The sequence below is a fragment of the Pomacea canaliculata genome, linkage group LG12 (genome assembly GCF_003073045.1).
Source record: "Pomacea canaliculata isolate SZHN2017 linkage group LG12, ASM307304v1, whole genome shotgun sequence".
Classification (NCBI taxonomy): domain Eukaryota; kingdom Metazoa; phylum Mollusca; class Gastropoda; order Architaenioglossa; family Ampullariidae; genus Pomacea; species Pomacea canaliculata.
In genome coordinates, this window is record NC_037601.1 from 6764041 (window position 1) to 6790422 (window position 26382).

The window sequence follows — 26382 nt, forward strand, 5'->3', positions numbered from 1 at the left end:
TGTGAATATGAGAAGGAAAATGCAGATTTTCTGAGATCAGATTTACTAGGATAGGTTTGTGTTATGAGGTAAAGAAGATGCTCCACAGCCTATATTCCAGTGTGCAGATTTTAGACTAGGTTTCTTTCCTGTGCAACTTCACCCCCTCTTCCCTTTTTTTAAACGTCTATTGTATAGTTTGTGGTGGTTTTTTTTAATTATTAATTATTTCTGTACTTTTTTTCCCAAAACATGTACAACACTGGCAATGATACACAATTTATTTAGTCCATAAAACTACTGAAGGCCTTCATGTTGTCTTTAAGCGTTTATTATATAAAGAAAGCGCTTTAAAGGAATATATGTAAACCCTGCTCAAAACTGCTTTTCTAACATATTAAAGACTAAAATATAAGACTATACACAGCTAGATTATATGATTTCTCTCGGCAATCAATAGGTTTTCGTGAAAGGCTTGACAGAAAATTTATCATACTAGAGAACAAAAACATCCCAAAGCAAAACACCATAAAACAAAAAACAAAAAAATCCCAAAATGAAATTCATGAGTTTTGATCACCCCAGTTGTCAATCGAAACGCACTGTTCGTATCCTCTTCGCTGCTGAAGCTTCGTATCGGAACTCTCTAATGTAACCTACTTGTCGTTTATCATTGTGTCGGTTGCTTTGAGCCCTCATTTATTTTATCAGTTTCAGGCCTTGAGTTATTTTGCATGTCACAATTAACTTTATGCAGCCCATCGTAGTGTTTAAAAGTTGTTGAATTAGCCCCAGAACAAGTTTCATAGCTTCTAAAGATTGAAGCGAAGGGTTTTTACTTAGCGCTGTCGGCCCAGCTCGCTGACGTCACGCTTCCGAAGGCTCCCGAAGTTTTTCCCTTCATTGCGACCTTCGCGAAAAATAAATCAGCGACCGAGCGCCGCCGTTATCTCCCTCCTATGTTGATTCCTATTCACATACAACTCCGTGACAGCTTATGCATTCGTCATTTTTTTTTTTTTTATCGATTACCTATAAGTCCAGAAATCAGGCTAATGTGTGTATATTTATAATTTAAGCTATTTTTTTCGTTTATTATTTAATGTATATTTATTTATCATCGTGCTGTTGAACTCTACTATTATTATATTTCGCGCTCGCTTCTTTATAAAGGGGAAGTAACGTTGCTGCTATAAACTTTATTCAGCCGTGTGCTTCCTTCCCCTGAGTGACATGTTGATGAACCACGAACTTGTATCCACTGGACAGCTGGCGGACGATTTTTTTTTTTCCACTTAACTGCTAGAAGGAGGCTCCATACCAGTAAGCTTCCGGTTTATTCACATTTCAGATTAACTACTAAGACGAGGCATTAAACGACATAGCTTCCGGTTTATTCACATTCTTTTTTGCAGGTCGCCGAGACTAACAGCGGATCACTTCTCCAGAGGCCAAGAGTGAGTCTCGGCGTACAGACATCAGTCCATAAATAAACGTCCATGGTTGAACTTTAGAGAGAACTTGAAAAAAAAAAGTGAAATTATATTAGTTGATTCTTGACATGCTGATTCCATTTACATTATGTGACCGTTGTCATGACATAACCGATCACAATTTTAATTTTTTAAAAAATCTTTTGTTTAGGAAAATATTTGTTAAATAAAGATTCAATTCAATTTTGTGTTGGTATCAATGAATACATTCTTTTGCTTTAAATATGTTTTCACAACTCATAAATTCTAAAATGTAATTTTGAGCTCGTTGGTGAGTTGATGGGAGGGTGGGTTAGGTTAGTTGGATGGACAGACGGCAGGACGGAAGGCTGGACGGACTGAGTGTTCGAATTCGTTCTTCTGTTCAGGGCAGGAAATAATATTCTGCTTGCACGTTCAAAGGTAGTTGGTCTATGTTGGGTGCATTGGTTTGTTGTGTTTTTATTGCTCACGTGTGGTCTCGCGCGTGATATCTTTTTCCGCCTTTTTAGTAAATGTTTAAAAGAGGGCATCTATATGTTCACTCTCAGCCTCGAGTTTTTGTTTAATGGTTTCTTTTCACCCCGGGGAGAGTGACAATTAAGTTACTGAATGTATTAACTGAACGCGTCAGCGAATCAAACAACGCCTGGGACACTGCAAAAACAAATACTTTTTTACAAAAAAATTTAAATGTGCAAGAAAAAATGCACGCTAATTCCTAAAAATGTTTGCATAATTAATTGAAGTTTTATTTCTTTTTCTTTTAAACTGTAATTCCTACGTCTTTTCTATCCATTATATTTTACGTTTCATATTTTGCATATTTCAAGAGGGGAGGTAAACGCTAATGACAGAAAAGTATTTTGTATTGCGATTCTTTCCCCTGGACTAATTCTATGTTCGTTCGAAAACAATCTTGAAAATAGGTTTTGCTCTGCGAGAATCGACTATTTTAGCTGTATCTGTATTTGACAGATAGATAGTAAAGGAGATTAGGCTAATAGAAAGTGTACAAACTTTATATTTTTTATGCCGTGTGTAATGTAAATAGATTTTATTGTCAAAGTCACTGCGAGAGCGGGAGAGATGTACACAAGTTGGGTGTCTACATCCCTCGTACCCCTACACAGTGACTCATTACAAAGCAAGAATTATGCTCAGATAAAGTAAAAAAAAAATCTTTTTTTTTTCTTAGTAATATTTACAGACCATTTTTCATTCCAGAATGTTGGATTTCCAATATTACGTGTACATTTATATTTTCACGCGTTGTTCGACTGAGGATTTTATTAGTAAAACCGTGGGATTGACAGGTGAAATGTTATCACAGCAGCTCAAACATTAGTTCTATTTGCTGCACTGATTAACTGTACAGAAAATATTCAAGTCGGATAGTTTGGTGAAACGGAAAGCAAAGTTAGCGATGCATGCCTGCCTGCAGTTTTGTATTTAGGTGTGTGTGTGGAGAGAGAGAGAGAACTACATCTAGAGACAGACTGACAGAAAGTAACATAAATTCAGATATTCGGACTGGAACACATACACATGCAACTGTAATCTCAAAACGGTGAAAAGACAAAAAACCGTCATTGTTTTCAGATCCTTTATTCTTTTCTTTGCGTTTGAAGTTGAATTAATTGAAACATTCAGAAGTTCTGAGTTTAAAGAAAAGTGACTACGAGTAGCACTTTGGGTCTTTAGAAACTTTGGGAGAAACTTTTCATGTGAGAAGAAATCCGGACTGTCTCTCGACATCAGCAGTTATGAAGATTGGACTGATTGCAACCTGCGAGAGAACTCAAATATATTAAATGAATTTTCAATATTAACTTCACTGCTAATGTAAAATAAAATCAAAAATTATTAAATCATATTAAATTTTTATACCTAAAGACTAAAAACCGTGTCAAGTCTTAAATCTCAATTTTTGTATTTGTATCTTTTGGCTAAGGGCATAAGCTAGATATTTTCTACAAAAACGAGGTGAGGTGAAAGGCTCGAGCCTCTGGCTTTTGTATACTAAGTCGACTTCGTGTAGGAGTTAATGTTTAGTGTGAGATAACACTACACATTTCTAAACAGATAATTTGTTTCTCTTTTAAACAGTTTTTTTCTATAGAAAATATTGCAGTATTTGCAAGCAAACAAAGCTCCTTTTTTAAAAAAAAATGCATAAAAAGATAATCAACTTTGTTAAAAGTCAACGCCATCGTCCTGCTAAATATTTTTGAGCAAAGTACCTTCATGGTTATGTTTCCCTGCTGTTAACATCTGCATCTAAACAAGTTTGTTTTCATTTTTATTTGCTGATTTATTAGTAGCCAGTAATCACTGGACATTTTTAAGCTAGCTGTAGATAACATTTTCACATGGAACTTATTAATAATTCTTTCTTATTTGGTTGCACTATGTACTCTCTGTATGCATGCTAGCAAGTTCACGCGTGTGTGTGTGTCGCATGCTTTGCCCTCGTGCACTGTGTTTATGGAATTGTTTAACAAGAGTGTGTAAACTTTCATCATTATTCACATTAATTGTAAGAAATATGAAACGCTTCTCATTCAAAGACATTAAATTCAAACCTGTTTATGGCGGCCTCAGTGTTTTTCTTAGACTCCTAGGAATGTAGATATGGCTCCCTGACACCCTTCCTCACTGATCTGCTGTGTGGCTCCTGAGGCTTGCAACAGCTCCTGGTATTGTTGTGCCACAGCTGCTACTTGGCCAACGACTGGAACTGACTGAACGGCGTCCTTTAGTCCGTTTTCAACACCTTGCTCAGCGGCCTGTGCTCCCTGAACCAGGTAGTGACACACTGCAGTAATGCCTCCAGCCAAATCTTTTGCTGCCTTAGCTAAACTTTCGGCTCCCGACACAACACCTTCTACAACGTCTACAACTGCTCCGCCGACATGTTCGACTCCACCCACAACACCTCCTGCAACAGATTCCGCGGCTGCACCGAGGTGCTGAAGGGCTTCTTCCAGGCTGCCAGAGGTAACCGCTTCACCAATATTTTCGATTGCTCCCTCGAAACCACCCACAACTGATTCAGCTGCTTGACCAAGATCATTGGCGGCTGACTCTACGCCACCTACAACATCTTCAGCTGCATCAGCAATATCATTGGCCGCTGACTCGACGCCATCTACAGCAGCACCAGCTGCCTTACCAAGATCATCAACAGCCGCCTCTACGCCATCTACAACATCATCAGCTGCCTTACCAAGATCTTTGACCACTGACTCTGCGCCACCTGCAACAGCATCAGCTGCATTTTCGACCACAGAACCGACAGCATTGATGGTGTTTCCGACTGCAGAACCAACGTCTCCAACAAGTGAACCAACAGCGCCAAATACGTCATCAAAAAGCAGACGTTTCTCCAGATGATGCGCTCCAGTCTGCTTCGCCAAGAAAGCCCTCACTTCTGGATCTGCAAATGATTAACGGTTACATGTTCAGCCGTACAACACATAGAAGGTAATAGGATAGATAGATAGATTCTTCTTCTCCTCCTGAACTGCCATCTGAGGTAACAGACGCAGGATAGACATATCAAAGGTGAACACAAAACAGCGAGGTACCCGTGTGAGAAGTTCCTCCCGTCTGTCCACTCCTTCACGTTAGTCAACCAACATTTCTTCGGTCACCTTTAACGTGTACTTCAAGGACTGTAGCATCGTTGACGGCAGCGAGGAGAGGCTTCTGGGACTCATTTCACAGGTAACTAGTCTGCAAGCAAATCCGTTTATTTTTTGATCCCTATAAGAGGTCAGGAAGAGCCTCTTAAAGAACATCAATCCAAACGCCTGGGCTCCGTCCCTCCGATTCCGTGAGCAGGTCCATGTCTTGCAGCCGTACAGCTGATGGTTCAACGAGAGACTTGTAAAGCCTGAATATGGTGCGGAAGCTGACACTTTGCCTTTCCCAACTTTTGTTGAGCTTGGACATCGCCGCTGTTGTTGATGTCCTCCTGAGACGTTTGTTTGAAATGGTGGCGCCCAGCTATCTGAAGGTCCCCACCTCCTACTGCTGTACCCTGTTTATCCGGATGTCCTCTATGCTACATCTGGTGATGTTTACAATGACTAAACCCTGTCCGTGCTCATCCACATCCCGTATGTACTGGCGGTGAGTTTGTTTGTGAAACTCAGTCACTCACTGTTGGTGTTCGCCATCAAGTGGTGTGATGGTCATGAAGTATGATCAAGAAGGATTTCCCCAGGTAGATGTTAAGCAGCACTAGTGCCAGAAGTCATACCTTACCACCCACTGTCGTAGAAAAGAGCTCACTACTAAATTGGTGGAAGGTACTCAGCTCCTGGAACTGTCATACAGCGCCATGATGATGTACAAAGTCGTCTTCTCCGTTGAATGTCAGCAGCACGTTCCATAGCCCCTAGTGCTATACTCCATTATTAAAGTCTGTAAATGTATGGTAGAGATCCTTGCCATGCAGCAAGTACTTTCCAGTGAGAACTAAGCTGTTTAAAATTTTTTCAGCAGATCTTTTGCGGGCCTGGAATCCCGCCTGCTCCTCTGCCGACAGTTCTGGGTCGGCTTCGACATAGCCTTTCCTGGATTACTGATCAGGGTTATAGTTGGATGGTTCTGTGACTTCCTCGCTTTTACATACTTCAAGAGAGGCACGACCAGAAAGTGTGTACATTCTTGTGACTTATGTTTGGTTTAACAGACCGTCCTACAAAGAGTGGTATTTATTTACCAACCTTTATATCTTTATATCACACACACCACATTTTCGCCCAAATCGTTCGCAACATTTGGAGGGTCAACAGTGGAATAAGAATCGTCTTACATCCGCTAGATACTCACAGTCGTGCAGCTGTTCTTTGGTAACACCGGGGTTAGGGGCGGCAGACACAACTGTGCAAGCGCAAAGGATATAAAATATCTTCATGGTGAAATCTGCAATAAAAGAAACAATCACAACATAAACATTTTATCTGAAAGCGACTCTATATTCCCCAATATCGTTTTTCCTTCAGTCAACGGAGAGATCGAGAAGGCTACTTTGTACTCTGTCCTCACCGAGTGATAGTGGCGTTGGTCAAATTCCCTCTAGCATCGTGGTCTACAATTTTTATTCTCATAACATTCTAACATATTGGCCAATTTTATTTTATTTTTTTTTTGTCCTTAATATGCTGACCCTGGCAAGTCTCCGTCATACTCTTTCCAAACCCGTGTAATCCTGGCCACTGGACATCATGATACCGCAGGACTCCTTGGGTAGAAGAAAGGAACGAAGACCTCTTTCAAATTCCATCAAAACTTTTTTTCCAGTAAATTTCTCTTACTAGTGCTTTATTTTGACTTCTGATAATCGTTCTCCTTTTTCTTTTCTTTTTTGATAAAACAATTGTTTCCGAAGATCAATGTGCAATCACAAGTGAAAAAGTACTTGGTATATTTCTATGATTTTTCTATGATTTTAATCGTCAACTTACTAACATGCGTTGTCTACATTCTTAATACCAGCATAAAACGTTTCTGAAGAACTGTTTTCGAACAAAAGGTAGAACTATACGACAGAAAGACAAGTAAAAGAAAGACTGCTGGCTGACTGACCTGCCGGGTGCTAAGACAGACAGTTTGTACCTGGCGCCAGGTGACAGTGAGTGTAGCAAACTTCAGGAGATCATACTAAATAGGTCTACCGTTCCCAGTAGCAGCAAATCAGAATAAAGCCAGCTGCCTACAAGCAGCATCAAGAAAGGAAAACATTTGGAAAGTTTGTACAAACACGATGAAACAACAGCAATGGCATTAGCTTGTCTCATATTTCTTTTAATTCTTACAGAAAGAATTGATGTAGCCATATTTAATACTCACAGAAAGTTAAGGACCAGTTGCAGGTTGTTGGTGCGAAATATAAATTAATCCCTAGAGCTCTTTTCAAAAGGAATATGGGATGAAATATCCCGCTAAAAAAAGGTCCCACTCGCTGAGTGAATCTGTTCTGTCATTCAATTGATGATATAAACGAGTTTAGACGACTTGTAGTACTCATTACATTTAATGACTTTAAGCCCAGGCAGGGGGGCATTTTTATCCATAACATCAAGTAAGACATACATCTCACAATAAAAATCTCATATGTACAACAAACTGTGACAATGTGGCACAAAACATAGATAAGCAAATAATACTAAACGAATATACAGAAAGAAATTAATTAAACAGTGATAGTGCAATTCGAATAAATTTGCTTAGATATATTTGAATGATAGACAAAATATGCAGGAAGCATATTTTGCAAAAACAATCACCAAAGAAAGATCACATAAACATATAAGGAAATTCGTCATCTACAGCTTCACAACAGATTAAACAACAGATATGTTCTCAAGAACTGTAGTGAGAGTGGTTCACTGTAGACGAGAAAGATGTGTTGACTTTGTGGCAGCAAACGGCGGCCATACACAGTATGATGCTCGGAGGATTCATCTTACTGTGTGATTTGAATTTGTTGACAAAAAGAAATTCTTTTCACACTTTTTTTATATCAAACAATCAGACATGATGCAGTAACTTTCTGTTATTTTTGATTAGGTCCTGAACTTTTTAAGAATAGTATTTAAATATTATTGTTCCCGTCTACAAACATACGGAGGGTTCATGCTAATCCTAAGTGATCTGCTTTGACTCACCTTGACCTGTTTGCACATCTCTCTCTGACACACTAACCCTATTAGACTTACTGTGAGTATAAACATGAACAGTCAACTTAAAATATTCTCCACGTGTAACGATTGTACTGATAGTGTCTGATAAGCTTTAAAAGCTGGAATTCCCACAACTATAAGCCTCTGGATGTAACTTATATAACTAAATATAAACAACAGATTGTTTGACAGGTGGCTTAGCTTGGGAATGGAGATGTATCTAGTGGATTTTATGGTGTATTATGATTAGCAGCATCACTTGTTTATCAGCCATTCTGTAGCGACTGGCGGGTTTTGATAACAGTAAGTGAATAAAAATAACCTACAGAATAAATAAATAAATGAAAATCTGATGCAAAGACCTCGTCTCAGAACACTCTGTACATGTTGGCAGGGATGGAATTACGGGTTTCTCTGGGTACTCTGGTGCCCCTCTCCCCCATCTCCCCCATACAGTGCAAAAGCATCGCAAGTTTGAGCACTTTAATACGAAATCAACCAACAACCTGAAGTAAGGTCCAGTACCAACAATAACGTTTGTGATTTAAATTAAAAGCCTCGATTTGTGGTGAATAGAAGGGCTTAGCAATTATCGTCTCTGTAATGAAGAGGTAAGTAGTTCTAGTTTAGATAAGTAGATGCTTGAATTTACGTCTTTAAGATCAAGAGGATACTTAGATGACTTGCTGATGAAGATAACTACGTACTTGTATATCCATCTCTCCAAAAGCGCTATGTTTGCTGGTATGAACTTCATACATGGTATTCTTTTACACGAAACCCACAAATTAGACTAAAGCAGTCGGCCCTGTAAATAGCTGTCACACGCAAAGAAAATATATTGTGCCAGGGATGGGATCTGAACCCAGACACATTACAGTTACTGATCTGGTGACAAGGTTTTGACCGTTCTCTCCAACGACCAGCTGATACAAGAGAAGAAAGTAGTGTTCGTCGTTATTGCGTCTTAATTTCTATCTTCAGCAAGTCACACACTGGGTCCTCATGTCAGCTCATCTCTCAACGGCTCCAGCTCTCTCTTTGTGGTCCCCTGAAGATTTCTCGCGTTCAAGCAGACTACGACCTTCTCCAGCAGTTGGTCCTGACCAGTTGGCATCAAAGTGATCTTAAATAAATAGGGATAATTTTCAGGAGGGTGGAAGGAAAAAGAGGGGTGTTTGCTAGTCGGATACGTGGTTTTGAGGGGCTTAGTGTAACTGAAAATCATGTTTTGAAAACATTGTAAGGGCTACGGTCAAGACTAAAGTTAAATTAAGAAATGTCAGACCACCAGTGTGAACTTTGCGAAACAAAATGTGTCAGTCAACGGTATACTGCCTGCATACACTAAAAACATTGCCAGTTATATTTTAAAGGATTATCATCGTTATCTGACGTTTTCCATGGTCTGCTGATCAGGAGTGAGAGAACTAAAGTTATGTTACAAAGTAATTGGAGTAAAATATGCTCAACTGAGTAGTGTGTACTCACTGAGCAGTTGAGTATTGTGTACAAGTGGTTGAGTATTGTGTACAAGTGGTTGAGTATTGTGTACAAGTGGTTGAGTGTTGTGTACAAGTGGTTGAGTCTTGTGTACAAGTGGTTGAGTATTTCGAACGAGTGGTCTTATGTCGTGAAGGTTGATTCTGATTATCACACTGACATTTCTCCCTACAAAACTATTATTGTCATACTGAAGATGGATATCGAAGATAGCTCCGCAAAAACAAATAATTTTATTCTAGTTTCCTCCAGCGCTTGTAAGATCCACAAAATAAACAACCATATCACTGTAGTGTAGTGGTTACGAACAGCGCCGTCAGTATGACATGCGAGGTGTTCCAAACTCAGGAATTTGAGTGTGTGTGTGTGTGTTAGTGTTTTAGTTGGGATGTTTTCGTTCTCTAGTATGATCAATTTTCTGGCAAGCCTTTCACGAAAACCTCTTGATTGCCGAGAGAAATCATATAATCAAGCACCATATTTGTTTGACATGATCGATTGTGTTAAAATCTAGGTCAAATAATTTTTTATGTATTTGGTTTTTGTTTTGTTTTTTGTTTATTGTTTCCCTAATATAAACAATTCTATGTCAACCATTTCATGAAGACCCTGCTTATATGTGTTTATATAGCGATCTTAGAGGTGTGTGTGTGTGTGTTGGGAGGGGGATTACTCTTTTAAAGAGGGAACTAACTTTCTATCATCAAAGAGACGAAGACGAAGGCATGCAGAATATACTGGTCATGCTGCTCTGTTTTACAAAAATTTTTCTCTGCCCTCTACAATCGAATGTGAGCTGAAGAATCTCTTTTCTTCCAATTAAGGACAGACATAGGGACTGGGAGCAGCACTGCCACGGAGAGCTGGTACAGATGGCACAGTGTCAACTAATGCATATCAAGACAGTTTGTGTGGGGAACGGGGGATTATACAGGGCGTCCAAAAAGTTTTGCCCGATTTTATGTTGACATTGTGTACAAAGAGAAACTACGAACCATTCCTGACATTTGCCGAGTTATTACCGAAAAATTTACCACAATCGATGTGGAACTATGCCAAAAGGTTTGTCGCAGTGTTGCATCACGATTGGTTTCTTGTATCGAACACAACAGAGAACATTTTGAACCATTCCGTTAGTATTTGTCATTGTTGCATCCTTGTTTCTTTCTTATTGATCATTGTTGCATCTTTGGTTCATTCATAGTTATTATTGTGCTCGTAGTTCTCATTCATCATACAGTAAAATTTATTGAAAACATACATTCGTTTATCTTATAAAATCGGAAGAAAATTTTAGGACACCCTGTATATATATAGGCAAATATAAATATGTGTGTGTTGGGGGTATTAGAAAAAAATATACATTATAAGCAGATGTTTGTGTGTGTATGTAGTGGGGTTTACATATATATATAAGCACATATGTGTATGTAGTGGGGTTTACATATATATATATACATATGAAGATATGAGACTGTGTGTAGGAGAATTATATATATAAATGCACATATGAGTGAGTAGCTATTAGTATCAGGGGGTATTATAATATATATGTGCCGATATGAGTATGTGCATGGATGAAGACGTAACGAAAGAACCAGGTAGTGCTACATTACACAAAATATTTCTCAAAGAATTCTTAAAGTAAAAAGTTATAAAATCAAATGCCCACAAATACAAGCACTGGTTAAAAATGCCAAATGCTGTGCTTGTCTGTCCATGATAAGAACAGTTTGAACACTATTGCCAATGCTAGTTATAAGGTCATTGGTGTCAAGCAAAGGAATTTGGGTTTTTGTTGCAATTAGTAAATTGTCAGGAAATTGGCATTTACTAAATATCTGAACTTGTCACTGCAGGAGAACTTGTTTTATTGATTTCAGGCAAACCTTGTGCTATGCTAAAAATACAGAAGGAAAATATATATACCCAAACATAAAATATTTTTTTTCCATTTCAACAGCTAAATAGTTAGTGAAAGGTGTGTGTGCAGAGGGTATGGTTCTAGAGGTAGGAAACTAGGAATTTTTTTTTCTATCAAGCTATGCCTTCTTTTACGATGTACCACTTTGTTTTGTAATTAAGCATTTGCTTTGTAACTTAGCAGATTTAATTACCTCTAGTATTAAAAATGCTTGTCATTTGTCAATGACATTATATTTTGTGTGTTCGAATCACCATATTCAGTAAATGGATAGAGGAGTTTTCAACATATACTACAATCTTGCCCTCTCCTTATGCCACTCTGTATGTTTAGCATGTGTAGACACTATAAATGCAATGAACTCTAACATCGGGAGAGCTAGATGTGTGTGTACTAAATAGTCACTTGCTTTCAATCAATAATGCATCCCTAGGTTATCAGTTTAATGATGTAAAGAATTTAATACAACTTTTGACTGAACAAAGCTATATTTGTAAATATTTACATTTCCAGACTCTTCATTTTGTTCTTGCATTCAAGGCACTTCAATGTGCAAACTCCAGGCATTCACTTTTTTCTTGATGACTCTCCATAAAATCTCTCTTTTTTTTTAGGTTGAATCACAGTAACACCTGTCCACAAGGCTGGGCATCAGGGTATTTTTTTTTTTTTGGGGGGGGGGTGGTATCGAACTCTATCTGTTTTCCTTGTTCCCTCTCTCCCCTACTTAAAAAAAATTACAATGCAAAACATTTTAGAGACATTTTGACATATACAATGATGAACTATTATTTTATACGTGTGACTCTTTTCAGGAAAAAATGATAAGAGAATTTCACCTTTAGTATAGGTCTCTGTAGAAGTGAATGCAGTAAGTACATAATTCCTGAAATGAGATTATTTATAGCATTCTAAAAAAGAGTGTAAAATACTTTTCAGACATTGCACATTCTCAAAGCATTGAATGTATTTTAATTCCTTTTATACTCTTATTTTCTTACAGCACATTAAAATACAGTCACTTAAATACAAGTGCACAATTAACTTATCTATAACGATAACATTCTTCCATTCTCTTACTTTTTGTCTCTCTCCTGCACTCAGATGTTTTCTTGCATCTCTCTCACTCTCCGTCTCACACAGGCATGCAAACAAACCTCCACTTTCACTCCTGCTCCTCATTCATATACTAGCTTGTGAATAACAGATAAGAAAACAATCATTGTATTCAACAACACATCAGGTTCGCGAAAAATAAATCAGTGACAGGGTGCCGCCGTTATCTCCCTCCTATGTTGATTCCTATTCACATACACCTCCGTGACAGCTTATGCATTCGTCTTTTTTTATCGATTACCAATAAGTACAGCAATCAGGCTAATGTGTGATATTTATAATTTAAGCTATTTTTTCGTGTATTATTTAACTTATAGTTATTTATCATCGTGCTGTTGAACTCTATTATTATTATTATATTTCGCGCTCGCTTCTGTATAAAGGGGAAGTAACGTTGCTGCTATAAACTTTATTCAGCCGTGTGCTTCCTTCCCCTGAGTGACACCACTTAACTGCTGGAAGGAGGCTCCATACCAGTAAACTTCCGGTTTATTCACATTCTTTGTTGCAGGTCGCCGACACTAACAGCGGATCACTTCTCGAGAGGCCAAGAGTGAGTCTCGGCGTACAGACGCGAGTCCATAAATAAACGTCCATGGTTGAACTTTAAAAAAATAGTGAAATTATATTAGTTGTGCTACAACTGATTCTTGACATGCTGATTCCATTTACATTATGTGAACGTTGTCATGACATAGCCGATCACAATTTGAATTTTTAAAAAATCTTTTGTTTAGGAAAATATTTGTTAAATAAAGATTCAATTCAATTTTGTGTTGGTATCAATGAATACATTCTTTTGCTTTAAATATGTTTTCACAACTCATAAATTCTAAAACGTAATTTTGAGTTCGTTGGTGAGTTGATGGGAGGGTGGGTTAGGTTAGTTGGATGGACAGACGGCAGGACGGAAGGCTGGACGGACTGAGTGTTCGAATTCGTTCTTCTGTTCAGGGCAGGAAATAATATTCTGCTTGCACGTTCAAAGGGAGTTGGTTTATGTTGGGTGCATTGGTTTGTTGTGTTTTTATTGCTCACGTGTGGTCTCGCGCGAGATATCTTTTTCCGCCTTTTTAGTAAATGTTTAAAAGAGGGCATCTATATGTTCACTCTCAGCCTCGAGTTTTTTTTAATGGTTTCTTTTCACCCCGGGGAGAGTGACAAGTTACTGAATGTATTAACTGAACGCGTCAGCGAATCAAACAACGCCTGGGACACTGCAAAAACAAATACTTTTTTACGTTCGAAAACAATCTTGAAAATAGGTTTTGTTCTGCGAGAATCGACTATTTTGGCTGTATCTGTATTTGACAGATAGATAGTAAAGGAGATTAGGCTAATAGAAAGTGTACAAACTTTATATTTTTAATGGCGTGTAATGTAAATAGTTTTTATTGTCATAGTCACTGCGAGAGCGGGAGAGATGTACACAAGTTGGGTGTCTACATCCCTCATACCACACAACAGCGACTCATTACAAAGCAAGAATTATGCTCAGATAAAGTAAAAAAAAAAATCTTTTTTTTTTCTTAGTAATATTTACAGACCATTATTCATTCCAGAATGTTGGATTTCCAATATTACGTGTACATTTATATTTTCACGCGTTGTTCGACTGAGGATTGTATTAGTAAAACCGTGGGATTGACAGGTGAAATGTTATCACAGCAGCTCAAAAATTAGTTCTATTTGCTGCAGTGATTAACTGTACAGAAAATATTCAAGTTGGATAGTTTGGTGAAACGGAAAGCAAAGTTAGCGATGCATGCCTGCCTGCAGTTTTGTATTTAGGTGTGTGTGTGGAGAGAGAGAGAGAGCTACATTTAGAGACAGACTGACAGAAAGTAACATCAATTCAGATATTCGGACTGGAACACATACACATGCAACTGTAATCTCAAAACGGTGAAAAGACAAAAAACCGTCATTGTTTTCAGATCCTTTATTCTTTTCTTTGCGTTTGAAGTTGAATTAATTGAAACATTCAGAAGTTCCGAGTTTAAAGAAAAGTGACTACGAGTAGCACTTTGGGTCTTTAGAAACTTGAGGAGAAACTTTTAATGTGAGAAGAAATCCAAACTGTTTTCGACATCAGCAGTTATGAAGATTGGACTGATTGCAACCTGCGAAAGAACTCAAATATATTAAATGAATTTTCAATATTAACTTCACTGCTAATGTAAAATAAAATCAAAAATTGTTAAAGCAGATTAAATTTTTGTACTTAAAGACTAAAAACCATGTCAAGTCTTAAATCTCAATTTTGCATTTGTATATTTTGGCTAAGGGCATAAGCTAGATATTTTCTACAAAAACGAGGTGAGGTGAAAGGCTCGAGCCGCTGGCTTTTGTATACAACATTAAGTCGACCTCTTGTAGGAGTTAATGTTTAGTGTGAGATAACACTACACATTTCTACACAGTAATTGGTTTCTCCCTTAAACACATTTTCTATAAAAAATATTGCAATATTTGCTAGCAAACAAAGCTCCTTTTTTTTAAAAAAATGCATAAAAAGATAATCAACTTTGTTAAAAGTCAACGCCATCCTCCTCAAAAATGTTTTTGAGCAAAGAAGCTGAATAGTTATGTTTCCTTGCTGCTAACACCTGTATCTAAACAAGTTTATTTTCATTTTATTTGCTGATTCCTAGTAACCAGTAATCATTGGACATTTTTGAGCTACCTATAGTTAACCTTGTCAAGTGAAACTTATGAATAATTCTTTCTTATTTGTGTGCAGTACGTACTCTGCATGCTAGCAAGTGCACAAGTTCGCTTGTGTGTGTGTGTTTGTGATAGATGCTTTGCACTCGCAAGCTGTGTTTATGGGATTTTTTAATAAGAGAGTGTGAACTATCATCATTATTCACGTTGTAAGAAATATGAAATTCTTGTCATTCAAAGACATTGAATTCAAACCTGTTGAACACAGCTTCAGTACTTCGCTTAGCCTGCCAAGCCTTCCAGGTATGTTAGTATGACTTCCTCACACTTCTGGGTGCCTCTGAACAGCTCCTTGCCTTCTTGTGCCTCAGCTAGACTATAGGCTAGACGTGACTGAACAGCATCCTTAAATCCATGTTCGAGCTGAGCGGCCTGTGCTCCCTGAACCAGGTAGTTACACATTCCACCAACGCTTCCAAGCAAATCTGCTGCTGCCTCATTAAAACTTTTGGCTCCCGACACATCATCTGCAACGTCTGCAACTGCTCCACCGACATGTTCGACTCCGTCCACAACACCTCCTACAGCAGATTCCGCGGCAGACACAACTGCGCAAGCGCAAAGGATATAAAATATCTTCATGGTGAAATCTGCAATAAAAGCAACAATCACAACATAAACATTTTATCTGAAAGCGACTCTATATTCCCCAATTTCGTTTTTCCTTCAGTCCATGGAGAGACCGAGAAAGCTACTTCATACTCTTCATACCGAGTGATAGTGGGGTTGGTCAAATTCCCTCTAGCATCTTGGTCTACAGTTTTTATTCTCTTAACCTTCTAGCATATTGGCTATTTGACTTTTTTGTCCTTAATATTCTGGCCCTGACACGCTTCAGTCATACTCTTTCCAAACCCGTGGAAGCCTGACCACTGGACATCATGATACCACAGGTCTCCTTGGGTAGAAATCAAGAAAGGAACGAAGACCTCTTTCAAATTCCATCAAAACTTTTTTCCTAGTAAAACTCGTGCTTTGTTTTGACATCTGATAACCGTTTTCCTTTTTTTTCAATTGTTTCCGAAGCACAATGTGCAATCACAAGTGAGAAATGTACATGGTAGATTTCTATGATTTAGTAGGAATCGTCGACTTACTGAAATGCGTTGTTAACTTTCTTAATACGTTTCTGGAAGAACTGTTTTCGAACAAAAGGTACAACTATACGACAGAAAGACAAGTAAAAGAAAGATTGCTGGCTGACTGACCTGCAGGATGGTAAGACAGACAGTTTGTACCTGGCGTCAGGTGACGGTGAGTCTGGCAGGGAGACCATACTTTAAATAGGGTGACCGTTCCCAGTAGCAGCAAATCAGAATAAAGCCAGCTGCCTACAAGCAGCATCAAGGAAGGAAAATATTCGGAAAGTTTGTACAAACACAAAGAGACAACAGAGATGGCATTAGCTTGTCTCACATTTCCTTTAACTCTGATAGAAAGAACGAATGTAGCAATATTTTATACTCACAGAAAGTTAAGGACCAGTGGCAGGTTGTTGGTGCAAAATATAAATTAATGCCTAGAGCTCTTTTTTAAGAGGAGTGTGTGATGAAATATTCGAGAAAAAGGTCGCACTGTCTAGTTCTGTCAGTCAATTGATGATATAAACGAGTTTAGACGACTTGTACTACTCATTGCATTTACTAACTATAAGCCTAGGGGTTGGTCAGTTTTAAGTATAACATCAGGTAAGACAATTATCACATAATAACAATGTCATATGTACAACAAACTGTTACAATATGGCAAAAGATATAGATAAACACATAAGACTAAAGAATATACATGCAGAAATTACTTAAACACTGATAGTGCAATTCGAAGAAATTTCCTTAAATTAATAAATAAAGTTTTAGATTTAATATCCATCAGCTGCTGAAATTCAAATACATTTGGATGATGCACAAAATATACAGGAAGCATATTTTGCAAAACAGTCATCAAAGAAAGAGCGCACAAAAATTAATGAAATTCATCACCTACTCATTTACACAGATTACAGATATGTTCTAAAATATCTAGGGATATCTCTATATTGGGATGAACAGGGAATCTCTATTAGTTTAACCTTAATTTTATTAACTTGGACCTAAGAGCAGGGGACTCATTTATTAAGTAATTCTCACTGAACAGCTCATTTGGTCTGGACTCAAACATTGCAAGAAGACAAGGCTACTCACACTGGATGGTCATCAGCATCTTCTGCCTTCCCTCTGAGCATGTGTGCACCATCCTGTGAGTCCAGCCACCCACTGGCATCAGACATGGTCAGGGTGTTCCAGTTTTTTTTTCCAAAAAAATTGTCTGGCCATTCCTCAAGCTACTGTAGTGAGAGTGGTTCACTGTAGTGAGAGTGGTTCACTGTACACGAGAAAGATGTGTTGACTATGTGGCAGCAAACGGCGGCCATACACAGTATGGTGCTCGGAGGATTCATCTTACTGTGTGATTTGAATTTGTTGACCAAAAAATTTTTTCCACACTTTATTATCAAATGTTTCTATTCAATTAACATCATGAACAATCAGACATGATGCAGTAACTTTCTGTTATTTTTGATTTGGTCCTGAACTTTTTGTGAATAGCATGTATGTTTTAAATATCATTGTCCTCGTCTACAAACATACATACTGTTCATACTAATCCTAAGTGATCTGTTTTGAGTCACCTTGACCTGCTTTCGTCTCTCTCTCTGACCCACAAACCCTATTAGACTTATTGTGAGTATAAACATGAACAGTCAAAATATTCTCCACGTGCAACGATTGTACTGATAGTGTCTGATATCATGATTTAGAGGCTGGAACTCACACAGCAATAAGCCTCTGGGTTCTCTTATAACTAAATGAAAACAACAGTTTGTTTGACAGGTGGCTTAGCTTGGGAATGGAGATGTCTCTAGTGGGTTTTGTAGTATATTATGATTAGTCGCATCACTTGCTTATCAGCCATTCTGTAGCGACTGGCGGGTTTTAATAACAGCAAGTGAATAAAAATAACCTAGAGAATAAATAAATGAATGAAAATCTGATGCAAAGACCTGGTCTCAGAATACTCTATACACGTTCGCAGGGATGGAATTACGGGTTTCTCTGGGTACTCTGGTGCCCTTCTCCACCATCTCCCCCCTACAGTGCAAAAGCACCCAAGTTTGAGCACTTTAATACGAAATCAACCAACAGCCTGAAGTAAGGTCCAGTACCAACAATAACGTTTGTGATTTAAATTAAAAGCCTCGATCTGGGGTGAATAGAATGGTTTAGCAATTATCGTCTCTGTAATGAAGAGGTAAGTAGTTCTAGTTTAGACAAGTAGATGCTTGAATTCACGTCTTTAAGATCCAGAGGATCCTTAGTTGACTTGCGGATGAAGATAACTACGTACTTGCATATCCATCTCTCCAAAAGCGTTATGTTTGCTGGTATGAACTTCATACATGGTATTCTTTTTTACACCGAACGCACAAATTAGACTAAAGTCGGCCCTGTAAATAGCTGTCACACGCAAAGAAAATATATTGTGCCGGGGATGGGATCTGAACCCAGACACGTTACACTTACTGATCTAGTGACAAGGTCTTGACCGTTCTCTCCATCGACCAACCGATACAAGAGAAGAAAGTAGTGTTTGTCGTTATTGCTGTCTTAGTTTCTATCATCGTCTTCAGCAAGTCACACACTGGGTCCTCATGACCGACATTTCCAGCTCTCTCTTTGTGGTCCCCTGCAGTTGTCTCTCCTTCAAGCAGACTACGACCTTCCCCAGCAGGGAAGACCTGACCAGTTGGCAGCAAAGTGATTTTCAAATAGGACCTGTCTGACATTTCCTATCAAATTTACCTTTAAATGTCAGAGTAGTTGAGTATTGTGAACTGATAGTCAGAAAGATTATCATGGATAACATCGTGTAGTAGCTAAATACTACATCTGTTATCATACTTTTAAACTGAAAACAACGTACGTCTATGACACTTTTAAATAGTAGTTGAAGGGGCTGCCAGTTGTCGGTGAACAAAGAGAAAACAAAATGGGAGTTGTAAATATAATCGTTGGAACCTAGATGTACTTTTAATATTTGTCTCGTCTTGTGAAGTTTGATTCTGATCATCACACTGAAATTTCTCTCTACAAAACTATTATTGTCATACTGAAGATGGATATCGAAGATAGCTCCACAAAAACAAATAATTTTATTCTAGTTTCCTCCAGCGCTTGTAAGATCCACAAAATAAACAACAGCATCAAGAAAAGTGCTTTGCATCACGCTTGCTGAACTTTCCCGCAAATCTGCTTTCTTTTCAACCTTTTTCAGATCCCCCAAACAGTGAGGTCATCGGCACAACAAACAAACACTCAAACACAACCGTAAGTCTGAGAGATGCTAGAAAAATTCCTGCAGACACTTTATTCTTGCCTGTCTAGTCTGAAATAGGTTAATGTACAATGATGTCGCTAGTGAACTAGTGCAGTTCCACTCAGAACCGTCCTGGGGACACAAACTGCCAGGACGATGAGTAGGATGGATCAAGAGAGCCTAGGTCTTCAGCTCTGAAACAAAGTTGCTTGCTTGTACAGACATGATCATTACAACATCCTCCTTCCTTAGAAAAAGAGTGAGTACTTTGGTGCGGGCAGGGGAGTGGGTGGAAGGGAAATCATCATCACATCATCATCATCATCATCATCATCATCATCATCATCATCATCATCATCATCATCATCATCATCATCATCATCATCATCATCATCATCAATCCATCCATCCATCCACCATCATCCACCACCACCATCCTCCATCCTCCTTCATCATCCATCCATCCTCATCCTCCTCCTCCTCCTCATCATCATCATGTGAAAAAAAGGAATGTACAAATAGACACAATTTCTAGACACTAATCGATATTAAAGAATAGAGAGAAAATACAAACAATATACTAAAACACGTTCTTATCAAAGTCAACAATAAACAGAGAAGACAGATCCATGACTGTATACCAAACCTCTGATTCTCGCTGTCAGGTAAAAGGTCGAAGCACATGTTTGAAAAGACGTTGAAGTACATGCCGCCGACGATGGCAGCAACGCCCTCTGGTGACCGCCTGAGACAAGACTTGAAGGCGTGGTCGCATTTACAGTGAAACCTGTCGAATAGTGTTGCTGTGTTATAGTCATTTTACTTTCGACCAGAGTTAAAAGTCACTACAATCGAATATCAAAGCAAACTCGAACAAAGAAGGACTTAAAATTTCGTCTCCTCACATGCTGTCCTGCATCAACACATTCAGATCCTTGAAATGACTTTTATTAATGTCTTATTTACTAATAATCAACGACATCTCGTAAGCAACAGCTAGACCCTCCCACGTGTGACAAAAGCTATGACTTTGTAGAGAACAGGGTTATTCCCCAATTACCCCCTGTCCTTGGCAGACAGCATTTCGTAGTCTCAAAACAAGATACGCCCAGTGTGATTAATAGAGGATTCTAAGATAAAAAAAAAACACGTCGTGACAGATATGTTCATCTTTTGTACAACAATGGATTGCCCTGGGGGCAAAAAGCTCGTTAAATATTAGTATTCTGCATTAATTAAACAGTCGTCAGTCGTTGAGCAAGTCTGAAGGAGTACGAGAGAGATGTCACTGTCTCCATTTAAATTTATTTACTTTCCTTTTCAACTTTTGTTATTTTCAGTTGTCTCGTGGGACAAGACGACCATTTAACTATAAGCCTGTTCAGTGTTTTAAAATAAAACATTCTGAACCTCTTTCGTGTGCGTGTGCGCAAACATCAGCACGCACATCTTTGGGGAAGAGGATAGCCGAGTGGTTAGATCTCTGGAGTCCGAACTGAGAGGTGAGTTGGTTCGATACCCGTGTAGCGCAGCAAAATCCCTACTCCCTACCCTCGAGCAGCTGGGGTGGGTGGGAATAGGTACCTGACTTCTTAGAGGGTAAGGGAGGGTAAGGCAGCGAGGGAGAGATTAGCACCATCCTCATGTAAAGCTTGCCCCGAGAAATGTGAGGTCTCTCGCATCTCCCTCCTTAACCCTTTGAAAAGTTTTAGGGACAACTTTCTTTATTTTACCCATAACCCTAAAGGTCAACTTGAACAAGCTGTGACGTGCTCACCTGAAAGAAATCAGAGCTTCGTTATAGAGCCCCGTGACGTTGTCATACGTGGAGGGCTTTATGAAGGGGGAGCAGTGGTCATGTGCCCGGCAGCACGAGTCAGTCTTAGCATAGAAGCCAAGTTTTTTTCTATTTCCCGTTGCAGCATTGCCTGGACCACACCACAACGTTCCTGTTTGGTGATAAAATATGCAAATGGTCTCATTAGAGATATGCATAGATATACGTACGGTCTTACTACTACTTACACATACAAAATAATACAAACATAATTACTGTGTTAATCGCGTGACAGGTGGTACAGCACTAGCCCCTAGTGCTGTAGAGGTGTACAGATAATATTTGCCCTTTTGTGATTAGATACAATTATTATATTGCTAGTGCCAGTAGTGTGAACCATGATTTTATCTTTATTAGTACTGATGCCTCCCTCGCCCCCCATATACACTTATGCTGTCCGACAGTCTGCTGATGAGGTCCGACAGTCTGCTGATGAGGTCCTGCAGCTGACTTGCTGCCTACCATCAGGTGGAGGTCGTCTGCAAAACACAAATTCAACTGAGGTCTCCCGCCGATGGAGACTTCAGAGCAGACAGAAGCACAGTTGAGCAAATCTTCAATAGCCGCATCCTGATCGAAAAGCATCTCCAGACTCGCAGAGGACTCTACCATAAACCGACTTTAAAAAGACTTTCGATCGAGTCTGGCTCGAGAGGCTTTGACATGTGATGCGGAAAATCAGCATCGACGAGGATCTCGTTTGAAGAATAATACTATTTGGCAAAAGCTAATTTACGAACATAATTTAATGAAAGAGGCCCGTAAGGTCGCCTCCCTCTGTGTGGGGGGTAGGGTCGCGTGCGTGCATACATGTGTGTGTTTGTGTGAACAGTGAACACCCAAGCTACTACTCAGCTACATTGTGCGCGTTGAAAGCTTTCTTTGGCAAATAGGACAACATTTACCTGGAAAAATTATGTTAAATGATCGTTTCTGTCGTAAGAGGTGGATTTTATTCTTCATGAAGTCATGACACATGGAAATGACACCGTGGAGGTCGTCAGCTGAACAGACGAGAACCTGTTTGGGCTCGTGTTGCAGGGGTATATCTGCAAGATTTCTGCAAATGAGAGAAATATTCTGGTAAAAAAAAATTCATTAGTGTCCTCTCAAAAACGAAAACAAACCCAGAAAGCAGACGATTTGATTTTAGCTTGATTTCAGGTGATCTTTTTTATTTTTGTTTCGACGAAAGACTTAACGTATGTTAATTGAATGTTCAGAAGATAAAACATCTTTGCCGACGAACAGATGCAGCTACGCCATACGCCAACATCCAGAGGGAGGAAAGATAACAGGGAGAGGACACAGCGACATTCTGACACCATTCTTTCTAGAGTTTAACGTTACAAGACTTTGCCCTGAAAGCAAATTAGCCTCCCTATTCTAAACAATTGTCCGGGATTCGCAAGTCATTAATTGCAGGGGACAGGCCGTTGCACTTGAGAAATAACATAGACATGCAGACGTGCAACCCTAAGCCAGACCTGCTGACTTTTTGTGTATGTGCAAAGTTTACACAGAAAATAGCAAAGTTGAGGCTCGCCTTCACCCGACCTCTTTCGAGAGGATGTGAACCTTCATTAACCGGCATCAAGTGCTGGGACTGAAGGGGAACATGTACTCTTGTGACGTCATTTCAACTGGATGCTGGGAGAGGGACCTGGTTTGTAAATATCTTTGATTGAATACTTAATATTTCAATTCAAGTTTTAGGAGGACGAGTCGAACATGACTGTTTTTAGGAGGGAAACTACAAATCCTTGGGTAAAGTTATTTAAAACGTTTTGTTTGACATTGTCGCAGTTTCACAAATAGACTCGAAAGTTACAGCAAGAGAGAGAGAGAAACTATATGAAAGGAGAGAGAGAGAGAGAAACAGCTTTGTCCTGTTATTTGTCGCTGACACTCTTGCAGTCCTTTAGCACGATAAAACACACTTTAGCGGTTAGTGCTATCCACAATGAACAAAGTAAAGTTTTTGAACTTACCTGTCAGAATATACAAAGCATAGAGAAGAGTTTGAACCGTCTTTGTCCTTTTCCCATGACACGACTCGTTCCTCGTCGGTGACAATAAGTGGGTTGACTTCATCCCAGTAAGAAAGAGGATCCTGGCAAGTGGTTGTCGCCTGCTGTCCGTGAAGCGTCAGGCCGCTACCTCCGTAACCTCCGTACAGCAAACAGAAGAGGAGCACCGCATGGTGGAAGGAGACTCGAACCCTTGCTCGCCTGACGCTGTACACTAGTGGCTCAGACACAGAGTTGAGTGAACTCGACATGCTGACCTTCTTTATTTTCCCCTTCACCAGGCTGGTTCGGCTTCGTGCTCTGCTGATGCGGTTGTAAAAAGAAAAAAGGACCAGCTAGGAGTAAAGCAAACCTATTAGTGTCCAGCACTGTCCTTCAACGGTCTTCACCGGGACGCGGTGTCTTCTTCGTTACAACTCAGGACGTTTTCTTCCTCCTTTTGTGCATACATTGCGTCTGCCCACGCGCAGGTGAGCTAATATAAGTTAATGCTGTCACAGCCAGAGTCAAACGGAGCAGTTTGACATTTGACACGGAACTGAAAAAAAAAAAAAACCAACAACAACACACACAAAGATAGAACAGAATGAAAGAAAAAGACGGAATTCGGGAGGTACTAAACACACACACGCACTGCTTGCCAACTCAAAAATTCTGTTAAAGGTTTTAAATGTTAATTAAATTATATTATTAAATGTGTCAATCAATTATGTTGTTATACTAATTAACAAATAATTAATAACGGATATGTGATTTATAATCTACCATAATCACACTCACTAAGGAGTGGATAAGACAAGTAGGATTCATGGACTGAAGACGGAGAAGGTAAGGATAAACAGCTAGTGCAGGCAACAAAAGACAAACACAGAAGACACAAAGAGGAATCAGGGAACAAAACAATATGGATGGAGAGTGTCATAAATCTGCAGAGAAAGACGAGCAGGCGGACTGGTCAACTAACTATAATCACAACCCTTAAAACCATGTTGAGTGGTGTAAGGAGTAATGCTTGTGTAACGTTTCAGAGCAAGTTTAAAGGTCAACACGAGTTCAATAGTTTTTCTTTTTAAAATAATAATTTTCAAAACATGTGTACATAGTTATACTTAATTTTTCAAGATATGTCTTCAGGCATCGATATTCTCACCTGCCACTAGGAATTCAGAAGATAATTATTCTCCTACACTAAGGAGTTAACGTTGCCTATAAGTAGAATTTGTAACAGGAGTCGAGAGAATCTATGTCCTCGACTCAGATGAAGAAACAACGCTCAGATTATCGTAATTAAGAAGCATTTTTTTTTTTTTTTTGCCCAGTAAATGAAACGGCTGATTTGGAATACAACCCTACACCGAATTCCCTGGACAAACTGGTAAGAAAAATTTGATGGACAGCAGTCAGTTTACGTTGTATTATTATTGATTCTCTATATATTCTCTATATTGATTCCAAGTTGGAGCATTTTAGTTATTTTTTTAATGTATAGCATCGTTTATAAAATATAAACACATTTCAAGTGTATGTGTTTGTCTCAGAGAAACTCCTGTCATTTTTTTTGTTAATTAATTTCCAGCATTGCATTTTTTATTTTATAGTTACCACTGACTACTGATAATGACTTTTTAAATATTAAAATATAACAATAAAAAGGTTTAAAATTTGATTCATATTTTCGATGTAAACATTTATTTCTTCCTCATTTACCTGCATGCAAAAATTTCTATGTAATTCCTCTCACGTGTTCCCTGTTTAAGCTCCTGATACACTCTTTTAACTGTTTTGGAGTACGCACATCAGTCGCGCCCTTCCACTGTCAGTTGTTTCTAACATTGTGGTGGATAAGGATACAACTGATGATGTGTTTGTGAATGTGTACAAGTATCCTGATCTGTTTTCTTTTTAAGATATACCGCTATTTCTTCACTACCTGTTTTCTTGACAAATCCAGGTGTGGTTAAGAGAAAAACATTATTTCTCGTGCTTCTTAATTATAAAATACCACCGAGATATGCTGTATGACACTTTATGCTCTATTTCCAGCGAGTTTCGCTGAACACTCGTATTAGCTTTGAAAGATTTTGATTGTGGGTAGACCGGATATAAGGGAAGAGAGTTCCTTTGTTTTGCATCACAGTAACTTAAACTCCGGGGACCATAATAATATGCATGCACAGAATCAACATAAAGGCAAAATTTCCTCAGTGTCAACCAACAGGCTGGAAGTTAAGGAGTAGTAACGGAATTCAACAGTACTCAGTGGTTTTTATGGACATTGTGTGGTCAAACACCGCAGACCAAAGTGTTGGTGAAATGAGACTAATACAAAAATGAAACACAAGGAGTGTTGTGTAAACATGTTAAGCAAAACAAAAATGATAATAGATAATAAAGTCGATGAGGATTTAAAGTAAGGTTAAGTTTTAGAGAAGAGAAAACAGAACTAGCGACAAGAATTAGATCTGAAATCTATTCAATGGCGGAGAATGGCAACCGTTGATGAAAACTTTGCAACAAACAGAAAATAAGACAATTGCAAGAAGTAAAGCAAAACAAAAACAAAAAAGTTTACGAAAAACAAGAATGCAACATGCAAGTAAAAGAAATGTGTAGGTATGAATCAACGAAGACGTTGAACAAGAAAACAATTAATCAGAGCAAAGGAAGAAAGAAAGGCGACCTGGCCTGTCAGGCGCAGCCTCGTTTCCAATCTCCAACTACAATGATGATGGTAACAACTTTATAC

At 38.7% G+C, this 26382-nt stretch overlaps 2 protein-coding genes across 2 annotated transcripts; both read right to left on the bottom strand.

The window, feature by feature from the left end:
* Positions 1 to 3043: 3043 nt before the first annotated feature.
* On the bottom strand, positions 3044 to 16672 carry LOC112553278. Its single transcript, XM_025220387.1, has 4 exons — positions 16625 to 16672; positions 6294 to 6386; positions 4037 to 4890; positions 3044 to 3240 (listed from the first exon to the last, which is right to left on the bottom strand). The coding sequence occupies exons 2-3, from the start codon at positions 6376 to 6378 to the stop codon at positions 4064 to 4066; spliced, it is 912 nt and encodes a 303-aa protein (XP_025076172.1). The 5' UTR covers positions 6379 to 6386; positions 16625 to 16672; the 3' UTR covers positions 3044 to 3240; positions 4037 to 4063.
* A 3120-nt stretch (positions 16673 to 19792) lies between these two features.
* Positions 19793 to 26382, bottom strand: LOC112553369. The gene is made up of 6 exons (XM_025220540.1): positions 26317 to 26382; positions 23598 to 24174; positions 22512 to 22666; positions 21547 to 21718; positions 20416 to 20556; positions 19793 to 19963 (listed from the first exon to the last, which is right to left on the bottom strand). Exons 2-6 carry the CDS (start codon positions 23885 to 23887, stop codon positions 19891 to 19893), a joined length of 831 nt encoding a protein of 276 aa, XP_025076325.1. The 5' UTR covers positions 23888 to 24174; positions 26317 to 26382; the 3' UTR covers positions 19793 to 19890.